At 37.7% G+C, this 20,564-nt stretch overlaps 1 protein-coding gene across 1 annotated transcript; it reads right to left on the minus strand.

Moving 5' to 3' along the window:
* Window positions 1-6,835: 6,835 nt before the first annotated feature.
* On the minus strand, window positions 6,836-13,499 carry LOC140735549 (NADPH oxidase organizer 1-like). The gene is made up of 8 exons (XM_073060733.1): window positions 13,326-13,499; window positions 13,080-13,160; window positions 12,916-12,991; window positions 12,500-12,680; window positions 12,157-12,359; window positions 10,807-10,905; window positions 9,721-9,853; window positions 6,836-9,254 (listed from the first exon to the last, which is right to left on the minus strand). The coding sequence occupies exons 1-8, from the start codon at window positions 13,386-13,388 to the stop codon at window positions 8,579-8,581; spliced, it is 1,512 nt and encodes a 503-aa protein (XP_072916834.1). The 5' UTR covers window positions 13,389-13,499; the 3' UTR covers window positions 6,836-8,578.
* Window positions 13,500-20,564: the final 7,065 nt, after the last annotated feature.

Consider the following 20,564-nt stretch of genomic DNA (forward strand, 5'->3'; position numbering starts at 1 on the left):
ATTTGTTTGACTAGGTAACTGGCGCCTTGTTATCTTTCAAACTATGCAAAACATGCAGGCAGACTGCATCCATTTTCTCTTGATGTTTTTCGCAGCTCTTTTTAAACAATATGTTATATTCTCTCAGTGTTATGTAGGAAGTTATCTAAACCACTTCCCTTTTTAATTATCTTCTATTTGTTTCTTTACTCTTTTTTTGCACCCGCGAGTACATGTTGTTTTACTTATTGATTTTCCATATTTGATTTTCCTTATCTGTCTTTCCTTTTTTACCAAGACTAATACTTATATTTTCCCATGGTTTTTTTTAATCGTAATTAGCAAACTTATTTACTTTGATTTTTTATATATATATTTACAATTGTTTATTCAGCTCAGCTATACATATATATTTTCTGGAGCCACCGGAGTTTTGGGTTGGGAACGTTAGAATTAGTCTTCAGCCTCCCTTGGCTGATTTCTCTCTTTGGGGGGAGGGAGGGGGGAAATGGGTTCTTCTATAAAGCTGATTGGATGTTTTCACTGTTTTACTTATTCACTATCTACATGTCTGTGATTACCTTTTATACATTACTAAAGGATACTTGATGGATTCTTTTATTAATATACTCAGTTTTAATGTGAAAGGTCTAAATAACCCTGTTAAACGAAATAAGATTTTCTCTTATATCCGGAAACTTAAAACTCATATAATCTTTCTCCAAGAAACCTATATTCGTAAAGATGATATTTCATGTTCTTTCAAAGGATAGAAGGGTATACATTTTCACTCACCCTCTCAATCTAGATCGAGAGGCGTCTCTATCCTGTTTGATCAGAATTTATCCTTTATTCAACATAATGTAATTTCTGATACAAATGGGTGCTTTGTTATTGTTTCGGGTAGTCTTGGGAGTAAACTAATTGTATTTGCGAATGTATACGCTCCAAATACAGATGACTCCTTGTTCTTTGAACGTCTTTTCTCTTTTCTGCCTGATTTGAATCGGTATTCCTTAACGATGGGTGGAGATTTTAATTTTTGGCTTGACCCTATATTAGGCCGCTCTTCAAGTAAAACCCCTGTCACTAATAAATCAGTCTTACTTTTTAAATCTTTTTAATCTCAATGTGGTATTCTTGACGTGTGGCGTTTTTTACACCCCCAAGAAAAGGAATATTCATATTTCTCTCAGGTTCATCATATGTACTCTCGGATTGATTATTTTTTTATAGATAGAAACTTGCTTACACTGGTACGATCCTGTGATTATAAGGAGATTGCTTTGTCTGATCATGCACCTGTGCTTCTGGCTTTAAGATTACCTGTTTACTCTGTACCAAATAGAAGTTGGCTTTTTAACTTATCATTGTTATCTGATAAAAATTTTCTAAAGTTTTTGGAAAACCATATTACTTTTTTCTTTAAAGGAGATACTGCTGGTAATATAGTCTGGGATACTTTTAAAGCATATATTTGTGGAGAAATTATCTCTTACTCTACCTATATAAAGAAAAAAACTGACAAAGAAAGGTCTGACTTAGCAGCGATATTAAAAGATCTTGATCGAAAGTATGCCCTATCTCTAGATCCAAGTATATATAATAAGCGTATTGAAATCCAATCCAAGTATAATCTTCTGCTGACTTACCTAATTGGACGACAGTTGTTGAGGGATAAAACTCAATTTTACATTCACGGGGATAGAACTGGTAGTTTATTAGCCAATCACTTAAATTCTTTTACAGTTAATCGTCAAATCACAGAAATTTTTAAAGATAATGGAACTAAGACATCCGACCATTCTGAAATTAACAACGTATTTAAAGACTTTTACCTTAAGTTTGTATCAGTCTGACTCTTCTTCAGATGATACCTATATGAATGCTTTTTTTTGTAATATCAACATTCCTACATTGTCTGCTGATAGTCTAACACAGTTATATCAGCCTATTTCCAATGAAGAAGTGGCTGAGGCTATACGTGTTTTACATTCTGGTAAGACCCCAGGACCCGATGGCTTCCCTGGGGAGTTTTATAAAACTTTCACTATGTTACTTACACCTTATTTATCCTCTGTTTTATCAGAGTCCTTTAAATCAGGTAAACTCCCTCAATCTTTTTATGAAGCTTTTATTTCTCTTATTCTTAAAAAAAATTAAAATCCAGCTGAATGTTCTTCATACAGACCGATTTCTTTATTAAATGTTGATGCAAAAATTTTAGCCAAAATTTTAGCTCGAAGACTTGAAAATATTCTACCATCTATTATATCACATGACCAGACAGGATTTATTAAAAATTGTTACTCACATTTTAATATATGTCGGTTATTGAATGTGATATATTCACCAACCAAAAAAATATCAGAGTGTATATTATCCTTAGATGCAGAAAAAGCCTTTGATAGGATTGAGTGGAATTATCTTTTTAAGACCTTAGAAAAGTTTAATTTTGGGCCTAATTTTATTTGTTGGGTTAAATTAATCTACTTCTCTCCTACCGCTCAGGTTATTACTAACTCCCAAATTTCTAAGCCCTTTAAATTACAGCGGGGAACTAGACAAGGATGTCCTCTTAGTCCTTTACTTTTTGCTTTAGCTATAGAACCCTTAGCAATAGCACTTTGAGAAGCTAAGGACATTTCTGGTATACTAAGGGAAGGTATGTCTCATAAAATTTCATTATACGCTGATGATATTTTACTTTTTATCTCTAACACTGAAACTTCTTTACCTTTGGTTCTTTCTTTAATCTCCCAGTTTAGTTCTTTTTCAGGATATAAGCTGAACCTACATAAAAGTGAGCTATTTCCTTTAAATGACCTAATGTCATCAAATGCCAAATTTCCGTTCAAAGTTGTTACAAGTCAATTTACATATTTAGGTGTAGCAATTACTAAAAAGAAAACTTAAACCCCTTATTGAATTATGTGAAAAAGATGCTTTTTAAATGGTCCCCTCTTTCTTTATCCCTAATTGGCCGAATTAATTTGATTAAAATGAAGATTCTTCCTAAATTTTTATATCTTTTTCAGGCCTTCCCTATTTTTATTCCTAAAACGTACTTTGATTCTTTAGATTCAATTTTAACCTCTTATATTTGGAATAATAAACAAGCTCGTTTAAGTAAAGTTTACTTACAAAGAAATAAAGAGATGGGTGGACTAGCCCTACCCAATTTTAGGTTTTACTATTGGGCTGCCAATATAAGGAATATTACTTTCTGGTCCTATTTATCTTAAAGATTGCCCATCATGGGTCTCCTTAGAAGTTAATTCTGTCAAAAATTCCTCTATTGTCTCTCTTCTTAGATCATACTCTTCTTTTTCAGCAAATAAAACAACAGATAACATAATTGTTAAGCAAACTTTAAGGATCTGGTCTCAATTTAGAAAATTTTTTGGTTTAGCGAATTTTTCATTATCATCTCCCATTCTCCTTAATTTTTTTTTTATCCCTTCCATGACTGATAAAGTCTTTAAAGATTGGGATGAATTAGGTATTAAGTGTTTTGGGGACCTGTTTATCTCAGGATCTCTTGCTTCATTTGACCAATTGTCAAATAAATTTGCACTCCCAAAATCACATTTTTACAGATACCTTCAAATTAGGGATTTTCTACGTTTCCAATTAGCTACTTTTCCTATAGGTCCTGATAAAAATTTACTGGATGATCTTTTAAATTTAAAACCTTTTGTTAATGGTTCTATTACTGGTATCTATAACTTGTTGATTGATTCTAGACAAGACTTTTTAGATAAAATAAAAAAAGCTTGGGAGGATGACCTAAATTGTCAGATTTCTGATGATAGGTGGAATAAAATTCTTAAACGGGTTAATAAATCATCTTTCTGTGCTTGTCATTCTCTTCTACAATTTAAAGTGGTTCATAGAGCTTACATTTCTAAACAGAAGCTCTCCAGTTTTTACCCGAATGTTTCTCCACTTTGTAATAAATGCAACTCTGCTGATGCCTCTTTAATTCATATGTTTTGGTTCTGCCCTACAATTAAAAAGTTTTGGCGGTAAGTATTTCATAACTTCTCTCAACTTTTTAGGGTCCAATTTGACCCAAATCCCCTTACTGCCTTGTTTGGTATTATTGCAAATGAAGATATAACTTTAAATACTCCTAACCTACAGGTTTTAGTTTTTACCTCTCTTTTAGCAAGAAGAGCAATCTTGCTTAAATGGAAGGAGTCTACCCCTCCTACACATCTTCAATGGCTACGTGATATTATGTCTTATTTAAATTTAGAAAAGATCCGCTGCTCAGTCTTAAATTCAAAACAATCTTTTTATGATATTTGGGGACCTTTCCTAAATTACTTTTCCAATTTATAAAGTTTAACAGTGCACAGACTTTTATGTATATTTTTAATCTTCTCTTCTTAAGTGAATATGTTTTTTTTCTAATTATCCATTATCATCCATCAGCTTTTTTCTTTGGTAGTTGGTAGGGGGTTGACTTTTATTATATATAAAAAAAATTCTTTTATGATGTATGACCTATCTTTAAATTTTTGATTACAGAGTGGTATACCTTTATGTGTTATGCTATAACATTTTGATCAATTTTATTACAATATATGAATGTACACAAGGTATGTTGTGATGTATCTATGTGTTGCACTGTAAATCTTTTTTTTTCTTCTGAATAAAAATATTGTAAAAAGAAAGAAAGAAGGAATGGTTTTATGATTTTTAAGGAATATACATTCCCTTGAGAAATAAAAGCTCCACAGGGCATATAATTCCAATTGACTAGCTAATAACAGTTTAGGTGGCATGAGAGGTAGGAAAATACAATCAAAAGTGTAGAAGTAAGCCTGGGGGACGTGCAAGTATTAGAAACCTACAAAGATGATCGATGAAAATTGAAGAGCTGACAAAAAAATGAAAATGAAAATCTCTGAGTTTGAAAAAGAAGAATATAAGAAATAAACAATATGAGACAAGGGTATTTTTATGGGAATAAGGAAGTTACAGAGAAGTTAACAAATGCCAGTGATAGGTATTGCACAGGAAATAGAGAATCGGGATCGACAGGTTACTTTCGACCTGTGATTAATGGAATGCCTGAATGATCAGTGCTAGAACCGTAGTAATTTTCAATTACATAAGTGACTAAAGATTCTATGTTTGCCAACAAAACAACAATAAATGGCAAAGTCCACAGACCCCTTGGTTAATTATAGGGGTCCATGGCATAAAAAGGTTGGGAACCCCTGTTTTCGAGTCCTCTTAAGTAATGGAGGAAACAAATAGAGGAATAGACTGTCTTAAAGGCAATAAAGAACCAGGGTTCATACACATAGGACAAGATGTACCTAATAAAGTAGCCACTGAGTGTACTTAGACATGTTCTTGGCCTTCTACAGCTGTAGCCCATGCACTTTAAGCTTTAACATGTTTTGCATTCAGGGATGCTCTTCTGCACACCACTGTTGTAATGCATGAATTACTGCCAGCTTGAACCAGTCTGGTTATTCTCCTCTGACCTCTCTCATTAACAAGACATTTTTGCCCGTAGAAATGCTACTCCCTAGACTTTTTTGTTTGTTTTTAATGCCATTCTCTGTAAACCCCAGAGACTGTTGTGTGTGTGAGAATCTGAGGAGATCAGCAGGATCTGAGATACTCTATCCAGTCCACCTGGCACCAACACAATCATTCCACGGTCAAAGTCACTTAGATCACTTCTTTCCCATTCTGATGTTTGGTCTGAATAACAATTGAGCAGCTTGACTATATCTACATGCTTATATGCATTGTGTTGCTGCCACATGATTGGCAGATTAGATATTTGCATTAATGAGAATGTGTACAGTTGTACCTGATAAGTGGCCACGAAGTGTAGAATGCAGGTGATCGGTAGAACTAAGAATGGCTTGCCGTAGAAATTTTACACAGCTATTAAATTATTGGACATTGGCAAATGTGTTGCCTCAGAATAAAATGAATTTCACAAAGACTTTGAAAGAAGCATGGTTTCAACTTCGCCAATATCTGCACGAATGTTGACTTCATGTATAATCACAATACTATGAGGAGATATTTACTCTTTATAAATCAACACGAGATTTTGCAGAGGCTGGAAATCTTAAGCAACACACAAAAATGCAAGAGGAATGAAGCAATTCAGGCAGTGTCAATAGAGGAGAATAAATAGTCCGCTCAAGGCTGTACAGATCTGTTTAAAGTTCAAAGTAAATTTAATACCAAAGTATATATCGCCCTGAGATTCTGGTCGTGTTCGTATGAAGGCTGCTTTGCCTTGCTGAGTTCTTGCAGTTGTGTGTGTTGTTCATAAAGTGAAAAAGTGTGTGAAATGTTCTACAGAGCAACTGGACTAAGAATCGCAGCAAAATTTTAATATGAAGTGTCTGATAAATATTTTGTTTCAGGTCGGGTAAATGATTTGCATCCCACTTAATTTACAGTTGAATTTAATATACCATTGAATAGCAGAATGAACACTGACTAATCAAATGTGTCTTTAACACTGTAGATTCCTGTGATGCATGCAATACAGGTCCACAATCCCTTATCCGAAATCCTTGGGGCCAGTTGCATTTTGGAATCCAGAATTTTTACCTACAGACATTTTGCTGTGGATCCATGGCTACAAATACCTGTTCTAACCCTAGCCAAGCTAATGTGTCATTTATCTGGCATTTTGAAAATTGAAAATCTGAAGATGCCGTGAATCTAAAATGGGGACGAGGAGTAGCTTTTGATTGTATTACAATAATTTAAATAACCAACGTGTGTGTAGAAGAGTTGTTTTCTTTTCCAAGATAAGTCAAACAAGTTCCTTCAGGCAATAAATGAAGCGTATTCACACATAACACATACTTATATAAGTTTATTAAAACTTCAAAATATAATATATATGGTAAATTTAACATATTTATAAATAAAGTATACAATGGAACAAAGGAACCAAGAATACGTAAACACAGAGGACAGAATAAGCAAAAGAAAATATTTATCCTCCATGGTAACATGTCTTAATATAAGTAGGTGATAGATAATAAAACAGTATTTTTTCCATTATGGAAAATACAATACTGTACATTCAAATTTTAATTCAACAATTGTCTAACGACTGTATTCAGATAGCACTACTGATTTTCCTTTCAATAGGTGATAATGTAGTGTTCTTGAACTCTTTAAATTGTCCACAGTTGTTTGTTCATATGCCTGCTTTATACACAAAGTTAAGGTACCACAAAATTTTACAGCTGAGGGCCCAAGTTCCAGTTACTGAAAGTTTAGTATTACCCTTGCCTGATACTCAATATTTTGTTAATTCTTTTTGAAAGAAAAAGCATACAAGGGAATTGTAGACATATCCTGTAGCTTTTTGTCAATTGACAGTCATCTATTAAAAGTGTATTAGTTCACATTATTGAACTAACTTTTAACAATTTTGATGCAGTAAAATGGCATATTTGATTGTTTCGGGAGCAGTGATGCTACACTAGCATTGGACAAACATTGTAATGGTGTGCTGCCTTTTAAAAGTATCTGATGGTAGATCCACATTTTTTTAAAATTACGGCAACTGAGGTTTCCAATAGAACACTTGTTTGCATTTTCAAGCTTCATTGAAACACCATTGTATTTCCCTCACATACCTTGATCAAAGAAAGTTCTGAAAAAGGGTCTTTGACCTTGAGTGCTGGCTCTGTCTCCCTCTCCACAGATGATGCCTGATCTGCTGAGTATTTTCAGCATTTTCAGTTTTTACTTCATATTTCCAGAGTCTGGAGTTGGTATTTTTTTTGATTCTCAAACTTGTATGATGGTATCTCTAACTGAGAACTAATTTAATTCATTGAACAACTTATATTGATTAAATTACTCAATTAAGTCATTAAATTTATGTACATTTAGTTATTATGATTAATCTATTGAAAATTATTCCTATGTTCAGTTCACTATGATTTTCTAGAATTATATAATAAATCTAGAGTTACATAATCATATTCATTGAAATTACACTAGTGTATAGAGTTAACTACCACCTCAGTTTATTTATTTATTTAGAAATATAGCACAGGATAGAGCCTTCCAATCCATCGAGCTGCACAGCCCAGCAGCCCCCAACAACCCTGATCCTACCTAATCACAGGACAATTTGCAATGGCCAATTGACTTACCAGATTTGTCTTTGAACTGTGGGAGGAAATTGGAGTGTCGGGAGAAAACCCCTGCATTTCATGGGGAGGGCGTACGGACTCCTTACAGAGGACGCCAGGACTGATCCACGATGCCCTGAGCTCTAATAACGTTGTGCTAACCGCTACACTTCTGTGGTACAAGATAAAGACTGCAATGCAGTTGAAGAATTTTTAAAAAATAATATGGTAGTTAGTGTTCTTTGTGACAGAATTTAAGGATTGAAATATTAAATCCTTTAAGTAAAAAATGGCACATTAACCAGAACAAATCGTTAAACCAGTAAGATATTGGAAAATCTGGTTACCAAATTTTCCAAATGAATATATAAAAACTGCAGCTTCTGCATACTTTTGTTAACTTGCTTATTGTTTGAATAGAAACAATAGTTCATTTCTCACTGAAACTCTCAATGAGTGATTTCAACTTTTTTGGTATGCTTAATGGCAAAATTATTTTGGGATTTCATAATCATGTTCTTGGTTAAGGTTGTACATCTTGACAATATTTCTTCTCTCTGTGGCCTTGGTGGTATCTTGGGTACAGGATTTGCAGTAGAGTTATTCTCACTTGTGGAAGCTTCAAGGATGTTTCTTAAATCACTCCCTTTCTCATCAGAATAATTCAGATTTTTAGATGTGAATTGGTTCTTTTCAAGCAGTTCTGCCATGTCAACAGAGCTTTGAGAGCTGTTGAGACTGTCTGAACTGCTGTCTTCAGATAAATGTGACTTGTTTGAACTTACAGTGGACATGCTACCATCATCACTCAAATTTTCTAACTGATCTACATCATGAAAGTTTAACTCATTGTCAAATATGTTTTCATCAGTCAAGCAGTTAATAGACATTGATTTTTGCTGATAGTGTCTTCTGGTGACATCTTTGGTATTTGTAGTTGACAAATAATGGCTAGTATTGTCCGATTCTGCATTACTTGATTGAATACATGGATCTTTGTCAGGAAGACTGAGGTTTGGGGTAGATTTGTACATGGTTGCCTTGGTGAGGAACTGGAATTTTGAATGCGGGTTTTTGTACTGCTGAAGATAGACAGATGGGACATATCCAGACAGTCCATTATACCTGTTTATCAATAAAATCATGAAAGTTAGTCTTTAAGTTGCTTCACAGTTTTCAAAATGCACAGTGGTAAATTTAATGCTTTGTAAATTGTTGATACTAATTAGAGCACATTTAGAATTTCTCCCAGACTCCAAAAGTCCTGATGCCATTTCCTATTTAGCTATGCCTTGATATAATGAAGGTGTTTTTTAGACTCAATATTAACACTTGAAACAACAACTGTGGGAACTATATTTTATCACATTCATTGCTATGAAGCATTTTGAGATATCCTGAATGGGATGATGATAAACTTTTTAAAAAGCTCTTTTACTTTGTCACAAATTTCAATCAAAGATTTTGCTACATTTAGAAGCTACATAATTATTAATAACTTCAAATCAAGTACAAATCTTGCTGATTAGATGTAATTCACAATTTATCGCTGACACTATTGGTGAAGAATTAAGAAGAAATTAAGACAAACCTGGCAAGCCACCATCCATCAGTAGATTTCTTTAAGACTTCAACCATGGCTCCAACATGCATGGATAGTTCATCTTCATTCTTTGCTTCATAGCTTTCAATAGCGTAATACTGAGATCCATAATCTACAGAAACTGAAAAAGACCAAAATTATTTTTTCAAACATGTTGACATTGCTAAATAATTATTTGAAGTATAATAAGACATTGCCTTCTGCTTAATTAAGATCTACAAAAAATACAGGGATCTTAATTGGCTTTCATTTGTCAATTATAAAGGTAAAAGGAGAAAATAAGCACATCCTGACATTTTTAGATAGTTTTCTGGAATGCAATTGATATTGGGGTTTAATGGCTCAAAATGTGGGTCTTAATTCTGCATTTTCTTTCAGCCTGAATGTAGCACAGAATCAGACTCTGGAATTTAACAGTGTGATAGCTTTCATAGATGCCAAACAGTGCCAAATTAAGAAAAAGATAGAAGAGCTGTTTAAGGTTGAGGAGAAGAGATAAATTCTACAAGTTAATAAGTGTTCAATTACAAGCTGCCTACGTGCCTTAAATACTATCATAGTAACTTCATTATTACTTATTTATTATGACTGTTATTTTATTTTTTTCTATATTATGTATTGCATTGAACTGCTGCTGCTAAGTTAACAAATTTCACGACACATACTGGTGATAATAAACCTGATTCTGATTTTAATTAATATGCAAAATAATTTAAGTTTTCTAGTACACAAATTAGAAATTGTCAAGAGATTTGAATATTATACTGCAGAGATCGTATATAAATGATGTCCCTACAGTCCTTTGGTATTGATCTCATCTCTAATTGCGCCATGCTAATTTTTGTTAAATCTAGTTTCTGTGTTACATGGAGACCCATTTCAGAGAGTAAAGCAGCCTGCGTGGAGGGAAATGGATAGTCAACTGGGCAGCTGAAGAGTACAGACATGAAGTATCAGCCATCCATTGCTCTTTTAGATCCTGCCTGACTCACTCACTGTCTTTCTCTAGCATCTTCTGTTGCTTCTGGGTGACACTCCAGTACTCAAAGAGATGCCTAGACATATTGAACTTACCATCTATTTCACTCTCCAACGGCATAGACATGAGACTCCTGAGATAAGGAGCAGGAAACCAGGCTAACTGTTTCCGTTCATTTTCCACAAGCCACCAGCCTACAAAACAAATTTTGTGACATTTTAGATCAAGAAGTTTTCATGTGAATATCTACATCAAACATCTATTGCTGTGATCAAATAATGCAGACATAGGGGAGGGCGTGGAATTACATAGAAAATTCTGGAAATTCTCTCTACAGCTACAGATACATAGTAGTGTAGCAGTTAGTGCTTCGCTTTGTACCACTTGCAGTTACCGATTGGAGTTCAATTCCCGCCACTGTCTGTGAGGAGTTTGTATGTTCTCCCCATGACTGTGTGGGTTTCCTCCAAGTGCACCGGATGCTCCAGCTCCCTCCCGTATTCCAAAAAGACGTACGGTTAGGGTTAGTGAATTGTGGTGCTGGAAGTGTGGTGATACCAGCCAGCTGCCCGGCACAATCCTCACTGGTTTGATTTGACATAAACACCACATTTCACTGAATGTTTCAATGCACATGTGACAAATAAAGTTAACTTTATCTTGGATACTTGATCTGCAGAGTGAGGCAGAGTTAATGGTTCAGTTTCTGATGAGTGCTTATCAATATTAAATGCTTTTCCCCATATGTGCTGACTGACCTGATGAACATTTCTATTGTTTTCTGGTTTATTCCCATCAAACTTATGATCTGCTTTGGTGGTAATTATCACTTTCATTTTAACAAAATGAATTACAAAACATACTAGTTCTTGTTTTGTTGAAATGTTGAACAGCTACACCAATGGTTAGTAGGAACCACCCACTAAAAATCGTTTCGATTTTTTTTTTCTGGAAACTTCCATTTAATTACTGGAGTGAGCTATAGTGCCACATAACATTGTTTCTGCCACACCACACCTAATCAGGGCTGTTTTATATCATTAATATTTTCTAATGGACGTTTAAGAACCTTCTCCAAAATACGTTTCATTGAAACTGCAGAATTGGAACCTTCCAGTAGCAGAGCTGGTCGAGTCTCCTCATCCTTAACCAAAGCACTATGCATCACAATGGGTCGTCAAACTAAATCACAGACAGGAGAAAATCTGCAGATGCTGGAAATCCGAGCAACGCACCCAAAAATGCTAGGGGAACTCAATAGGCCAGACAGCATCTCTGGAAAAGAGTACAGTCGGCGTTTCGGGCTTAAACACTTCGGTAGTCCCACTGAGTTCCTCCAGCATTGTGTGTGTGTGTGTGTTCCTCAAACTAAATAATCGATTTCCTATCTGCTCCCGTGATGTGACGGCAAAGAGAAAGTCCGGGTTTGTTTCAAAAAAATATACCTGATGGGTTCTTGGTAATGACATCAACTACTTCGTCCTCCAACACCTTAAACGGATTGTTCCTGTTATCTTTTCCCTCATAAGTAGCAATGCACTTGTAACTCTCCGAGGCCATCGGCTGTGTGATGGTTTCGATACTTTTTGCGCGTGTGCGTTTCCATGTATTCTTTCTCCGTCCGATTGCAGATGGCATGATGATAACACTACAAAGACAAGGTTTGTATCAATACAACTGATCAACGGGAAATAATCTTTAGAGTTCTGATACAGGGGTAACCAGGTACAAATTCAAGTAACCCCTAATAACTTTTTGGATGGACTGATTTGTACTTCGTAAACTCACCTGTCCGAGGGGAAAGACGGCGCCAAGTCACTTTCGGTGGGGAGGAAGAATTGGATAACATCTTGATCCTCTGAGATTTTAACACTGGTTCGCAATAGCTCCGAGCAGTAATGTTCCAGTATGCCCATTCTGAGGACCGACTTACTTACTTGGGTGCGTCGTTTTTCCTTCCGGGAAACATCTGCAAGGTAGGCAAAATACTTCACATCCTGAACTTAGGTCATCAGTAAAGCACTTTTGGTGATAGTTACTGAACAAATTGACGAGTAGATTGTTTTAAAGTAACGCGAGGCATGTAAAGTTTATCTCAAGAATTAAGATTATTTCTTATAGTTTTATTAATATTTACCAAAACCAAGACACATAATTCTGTAGTTGAGTTTTGGGTTTTGATCTCAAGTTTACATTCATCTTACCTTGGAATTTTGGAATCATTCGATCTGACTTTTTAATGCGCCCTGCCTCCAACGGGAACTTCTTTACAACCGTTTTCTGTCATTCAGAAGAAGTAAAATAGATAAATATGCCAGCACCACAGAAGAGGGGTTGTTTAAAAGTTACCTAGTTTCGGAATACTTACATGGAGTTTCTTAAACTCGTCAAACGTTCTGTACACAATAACATCATTTCGATCCGACCACAGAACGGAGGCAAGGTAAGACTGGGAATGGAAAAAAAAAATTAAGTTTAATATAAATACTAACGTACAGCTGATAGAACTATTACAGAACACGGGGAATGAGGACAACATTTTAACCTGATACTCGAATAATACAGGACGGGACGTTATTTGCATCTATTTATAAATAGTTATAAAATAGATTACCTTTTGCTTTTTGTGTCGTATTAATCCAATGATTCGAACGTTGAGCGGAAATCTTTTGTACATTTTTGCTCCCAGTAGTCCGATGCTTCACCAGAGCTCTGAGTTTGTGACTCTGTTCTCTGAGTTTGTGACTCTGTTCTCTGAGTTTATGACTCTGTTCTCTGAGTTTGTGACTGTTGTCTGAGTATTTATAGGGATACCTGTTCCTCCCTCTTTCCCAGCCAGGTGACGTCGCGTCGCGGCAGTGTCAATGTTCAGACCACTCCCGTAGCGTAGTCACATTCTGGAGTTTCTGCCCGTTGTTGTCAGCTGGAAGGAAATTCTACAGTGACGGTAACTACTTCCGTGACCCGCAGTGGGAAATGGTTCGCATCGTAGAATTTCAGGTAGGCTGCAAAATGCTCGGGAAATAGTCCCGCAGAAAGGAAACCAAAATGAACCAATAAATAAATAATGGACCAGTGTGAGAAAATGAGCAGATGCTGGAAAATCCAACGACACCGACACACACACACACACACGCACACACACACACACACACACACACACACACACACACACACACACACACACACACAGACACACACACTCACTCACTCACTCACTCACTCACACACACACACACTCACTCACTCACTCACTCACTCACTCACACACACTCACACTCACTCACACTCACACTCACACTCACACTCACACACACACACTCACTCACACACACTCACACTCACACACTCACTCACACACACTCACACACACACACTCACTCACTCACACACACTCACACACACTCACACACACACACACACACACACACACACACACACACACACACACACACACACACACACACACACACACACACACACACACACACACATATATACATTTCAGGCTTGTGTTGCTGTGGACCAGGGTGAGTTGAAGTATTGAAACACTGGAATGGCAGATCTTGGCCCGGCTGTTCCTCCGCCACATGCCCTGACAAATGACCCTCTTCCCCCTGCGCGAAGAAGCGGCCTGGCGGTTTTCTGTTTTCTGCTCGGGTTGGAGGCCCACAACCCGGTGATTTCAGCACCTCATGTCGTTGCTTGTTAGTGACTCTTGGCAGTAACTAGCACAAGGCAGCCCTACCGGCTCTGTGGCCTTACCAGAGTGCAAGAAAAAACACTGCGTTCCCAGAGAATGTTCTCTTTTAACGGCAGATCTCCTAAGATGGTCGGAAAGCTATCCAGCTAATTAAGGGTTGGAAAGATTCTTCCAAACGCTGATTTCATGTAAACCATTTTAATCCTAAACTTCTAAGTTTGTTCTCACAATTCCATTCCAGGCAAAGGATCATGGATTGCACAAATTAATCCTCTTGGCATTTTAAATATATATAACATGCCTTATTGTACACTTCAAAGGCAGTAATTTCAACTTTATTAGTTAAAAAGAAACGGTACCAGTGCCTAAGAAGAGTTGTGTGAGCTGCCTGAATGTCTGTTGACCAATGGCACTTGTATCTACTGTGATGAAGTGCTTTTGAGAGGTTTATCATAGCTAAAATTAATTCCTGCCTAAGCAAGGACTTGGACCGATGGAATTTGCCTATTGCCACAATAGGTCTGGAGCAGGTGCAGTCTCACTGGTTCTCCACCTGGCCTTGGATCACTTGGACCATAGTAATCCCTATGCCAGGTTGCTGTTTATCGTTTACAGCTCAGCCTTCAGCACAATTATACCCTCGTGACTAATCAGTAAACTTAAAAATCTGGCCTTCTACACCTTCCTCTCCAACTGGATCCTTGACTTCCTCATCAGGAGACCACAGTCTGTGCAGATCAGAAATAACATCTCCTCCTGGCTGACAATCACACTGATGCACCTCAAGGATGCATGCTTAGCCCACTGCCCTACTCTCTACAACCATGACTGAAACACCATCTATAAATTTACTGACTGCACAACTATTGTTGGCAGATTTTCGGGTGGTGATGCATAAGTGTACAGGAGCGAGGTGGGACAGCTGATTGAGCAGTATCACAGCAACAACCGTGTGCTTAACATCAGTAAGGCCAAGAAATTTTTGTGGACTGTGGACTTAAAGAAGGGAAAGTCAAGGGAACACATACTAATCTTCATCAAGGGATCAAAAGTGGTAAGGGTGAGCATTTTCAAGTTCCTGGGTGTCAACATCTCTGAAGATCTATCCTGGGCCCAACATATTGATGCAATCACAAAAAAGCCACAACAGTGGCTATATTTCATGTTAGTTTGAGGAGGCTGGGTATGTCACTAAAGGCACTCACAAGTTTCAACAGATGTACTGTGGAGAGCATTCTAACTGGTTGCACCGCTATCTTGTATAGAGGGGGCAACGGCACAGGATCGGAAAAAGCTGTAGAATGTTGTAACTTCAGCCAGCTCCATCATGGGCCCTGGCCTCCCCAGCCTTGAGGACATTTTCAAAAGGCAATGCTTCAAAAGGTGGCATCCATCATTAAGGACACCCACCATCCAGGACATGCCCTGTTCTCATTGCTGCCAAGAAGGGGAATCAATAAAGAAGTCCAGGAGCCTGAAGACACACAGTCCATACTTCAGGAACAGTCTCTTCTGCTCCATCATCAGATTTCTGAATGGACAATGAATCCATGAACACTACCTCTGCATTTCTCCCTCTCTTTTTGCACTACCTGTTGAATTTAATTTTCATATATACATGTTTATTTATTGTTGTTTATGGTTATTATTATGTGTTGCAAAACAACAAATTTCATGACAAACAGTATGGCAGTGATATTAAACTGGATTCTGATTCTAACAATCTTCAATAATAATAATAATTGTAAGGAATAATGTAACTTCCCTTAGTCTATTGATTTTGTCACCTGGAGATTTGTGAATATGATTTATTGTTCCACTTGATTTCTTGATATGAAAATGTGAGAACAATGATACAGATTTTTCTTTAATAAGTAATATGAACAGGAGAGAATTCTCGTCTGAGCTGTCATTAGGTAGTCTGGGAAAAGATTTAAAGGTGTCATCTAAGGCATATTGAAGAAATGTAACCACCCCACTGACCCCTGAGACAGGTGATCACAAAAAGTGGCGACTGAGCATTCCAGATAGTAGTGAGAACCTGAAGGCCATACATCCTGAACCAAAAGGCCTCTGTGTTTGTGATGGACAGAGTGGACCACTGCACTAACTACCCAGCTTCCTGCTTTCATCAATCACCACCTTCCCATCTAAGGAAGTGCCCGCTGTTTTATTTTGACCTGCCTTTATTGAAGTAGAGACATTTAGATCAGTCATAACCATAAATAAGCAATGGGAATTTTCTGTTAATACTACACTCTAAGTTACAAATATAACCTTTGTCTCCTTAATCTACTACAGGAAATCAAGACTGTTATAATCTTGGTACGTGCTTTTTGACTGCATGCCTTCCAGATAGATCATTCCCTATGCAAATACATCGAGGAAGCACAAAAGGACAAAAAGAATGCAGAATATAGTATTACAGTTCCAGAGAAAGTGCGGTGCGTGTAGACAAATACAGTGCGTGAGCCGTGCTGAGATAGATCGAGAGATGTTCACAAAGGATCTATCCAAGAATCTTAACACAACAGAGTAGAAGCTGTCCTTGAGCCTGGTGGTAGATATTCTCAAGCTTTTGCCTCCTCTGCCCATTCGGGTGGGGGGGGGGGTGGAAACACGACAGAACGACCAATGTGGGAGGGTCCATGACATGTTGGCTGCTTTCCCAAGGCAGCTATGCACTTGGAATTATAGAAGGCCTTCCTTAAAGTGCTGTACCAAGAGTCTTAGTGGGAAATAGTTGGTGTAGCAGGTACTGTCTTAACATGGAGAGAAGATTGGTTGCTCAACAGGAAATAGATATCAAGTGTACAGGCCAGCCCTGGGTAATGAGCAGGTTGTGTTTGTACAGAAACAAATTGGTTGATTTTGTTCATAGCTCAATAATACATAAGATTAATTCCATATGGTAATCATACCTCTGCAATATTGCAATGAATAGAATCAAAATCAAATAAAACTAGTAAGAAAGAGCAGTTATTATAAAGCAGAGAGAGAGAGGAAACAATTTCTGCTGTTGAAAGGTATCGGACTACTAAATTTAATAATATTGTAGGTATTCAGTTGTATGTGGTCAGGCTCTTATACCCTAGGGAAAACCTGTAAAGGGATTTCAATCTGGTTGACAAGTGGTGTATCCCAATCTGGTTGGGGAGAAGAGACAATGTCCGGGGTTGGTGGAGCCCTTGCTTATTTTGGCTGCTTTACTGAGGCAGCGAGAAGTATAGACAAAGTCCATAGAAGGGAGGCTGGTTCCCGTCATGTGTCCGTGAATCGCCGCGGTTTCTTGTGGTCACTGGCAGAGCAGGGGCCACACCAAGCCATTCTGCATCCGGACAGAATAGTCTCTATGGTGCATTGATGAAAATTGGTAAGTGTCGAAGGGAACATGTTGAATTTCTTGAACTTCCTGAGGAATTAGAGGCATTGATGAGATCTCTTGACCATGACACCTATGTGGTTGGACTGGGACAGGCCTTTGATGATGGTCACACCTAGAAACTTGAAGCTTTCAACCTCAACACCGTCGATATAGGTTGGAATACGTGCACCCCTCTTCCCCACCCCACCTTCTGAAATCAACGATCAGCTCTTGTTGATATTGAGGGAAAGGCTGTTGCCGTGACACTATTTAACACGGATCCTGATCTCCTTCTTGTAGTCCAGCTCATTGTCATTTGACGCGGCCCATCAGCTGCAAATTTGTAGATAAAGTTAGAGCAGAATCTGGTTACACAGGGTGTGCAGGGAGGTCAGCAAGTCAAGCATTCAGTTGCAGAGGGAGGCATTAACTTCCAGGGTCCAGAGTTTGGAGACAAGTTTGCTTGCGGTACTATAGAAGGCCGAATTGTAGTCAATAAACAATAGACTGATGTAGATGTCTTTACTGGCCAGATGCTCCAGAGACTAATAGGACCAGGGAGATGGTGTCCACCGCAGGCCTGGCAGTGGGCACATTGCATTGGGTCAAGATCGTCTGGAAAACTGGAGTCAATGTGTGCCATGACTGGCCTCCATAGGCACTTCATGATATTGATGCTACTTCTTTGAAGGGCAGTATCACTGTCCTTTCAAGTCTTCAAGATAGAGTAAGTAGATATTTGAAGAGGAAGGATATTAAAGATTACTGCAGGTAGATGGGAATGGGGAATTTTCGTTGAAATCAAATCATCCATGACCCTATTAAAAAGAGCAAACTTGAGTAGCCAAAGAACCTACTTCTGCTCCTGTGTTCGTAATACACAAGTTTGCAAGAAGAATCCTTTCCTACCGTTGCTAAATTGAGGAAGTTTCAATCTGGTGCACACGTGTGTCTGTAGTAATAGCACAAGATGGCTTAAATGAAAAAAGTGAATTCATTATTTAACGTTGGAACAGCAGGTGGAGCTCTTCTGAGAATAGACTGGTTGGACTCCAGATTGTTGCTCTGGTCTGGTATTTGGTGAAGCAGCAACTTGCTTAGCCCAGCAAGTTTTAAATCTGGTGCCATCAAATTTGCAGAGCTGCCATCAGGGCACCAATTTAATTTGGCAAAATATTTCCATGTTAACAAAATTTGAGATACAAAATGAAAATTAACTCTTAAGTTATGTGAAAAAACTACAAAATGTACAGAATGAATAGGATTAGTTTACTAAGGTCACAGCAGCCACCCACATTAGAGATTTACGTTTGAAAGTGAAAGGATCATCTCTTTTATTACTACCTGCAACTGCCAGTTCACAGCAGGAGGCCACTTATGGTTTGTACAGAGTGAACCAGCAAGCCTTGGGGTGAGCCATTGTCAACATGGGGCAATTTCTGTGGTCTGGCACTGAGTTGCAACCTGCACTTTTGGAGATTGAAATTTTATTCTGCAACTAACCACTGTTGGTCCAGTCCAATGGTTCTTCATATTGGCAGTCAATTTTTTTGTCTTTGCACTGGACTGCTTCTGCAAAACAACAGATTTTATGTTGTATAAGATAGTGATAATAAACCCAATTCTGGTCCAGCTTCTGATTATTGTCAAGAACCGTTCTGTTTCCTCAGGAAAAGCAGATACGAAACAAAAGCAAATGATAATACTCTGCACATGTTGGAAATGTGAAATAATAGCCAAAAGTGCTGGAAATGTTCAGGCAGCACCTGTGGAAAAGGAAACAGAGTTACAACTTGGTGCCAAGAAAATACGTTTTTATTGACGACTTTTTCCAAGTCAATGAATGTATACAGAAGACAAAAAGAATAAATTATATAGAAATTCATACTACTGCCATCTTTATTATTGGTCAGTGAGCATATACTTAGCCTTATTTCACATGAGGATGATTTAATAAGGTCATATGAATAAAGCATCCAGAACAACACAAAACAACACACTACATCTCAAATTATGCCTCTCCAAAAATATAAATCCTTTTTGTGATACATTTGAAATCCGGGTGAATTTGTTCTGGTCAGAGCAATGGATTTTAGACAATAGACAATTGACAATAGGTGCAGAAGTAGACCATTCGGCCCTTCGAGCCTGCACCGCCATTTTGAGATCATGGCTGATCAATTACTATCAATACCCGGTTCCTGCCTTGTTGCCATATCCCTTGATTCCCCTATCCATAAGATACCTATCTAGCTCCTTCTTGAAAGCATCCAGAGAATTGGCCTCCACTACCTTCCGAGGCAGCGCATTCCAGACCCCCACAACTCTCTGGGAGAAGAAGTTTTTTCTTAACTCTGTCCTAAATGACCTACCCCTTATTCTCAAACCATGCCCTCTGGTACTGGACTCTCCCAGCATCTGGAACATATTTCCTGCCTCTATCTTGTCCAATCCCTTAATAATCTTATATGTTTCAATCAGATCCCCTCTCAATCTCCTTAATTCCAGTGTGTACAAGCCCAGTCTCTCTAACCTCTCTGCGTAAGACAATCCAGACATCCCAGGAATTAACCTCGTGAATCTACGCTGCACTTCCTCTACAGCCAGGATGTCCTTCCTTAACCCTGGAGACCAAAACTGTACACAATACTCCAGGTGTGGTCTCACCAGGGCTCTGTACAAATGCAAGAGAATTTCCTTGCTCTTGTACTCAATTCCCTTTGTAATAAAGGCCGACATTCCATTAGCCTGCTGCACTTGCTCATTCACCTTCAGTGACTGATGAA

The sequence above is a fragment of the Hemitrygon akajei genome, chromosome 11 (assembly GCF_048418815.1).
Source record: "Hemitrygon akajei chromosome 11, sHemAka1.3, whole genome shotgun sequence".
NCBI classification, from domain to species: Eukaryota; Metazoa; Chordata; class Chondrichthyes; order Myliobatiformes; family Dasyatidae; genus Hemitrygon; species Hemitrygon akajei.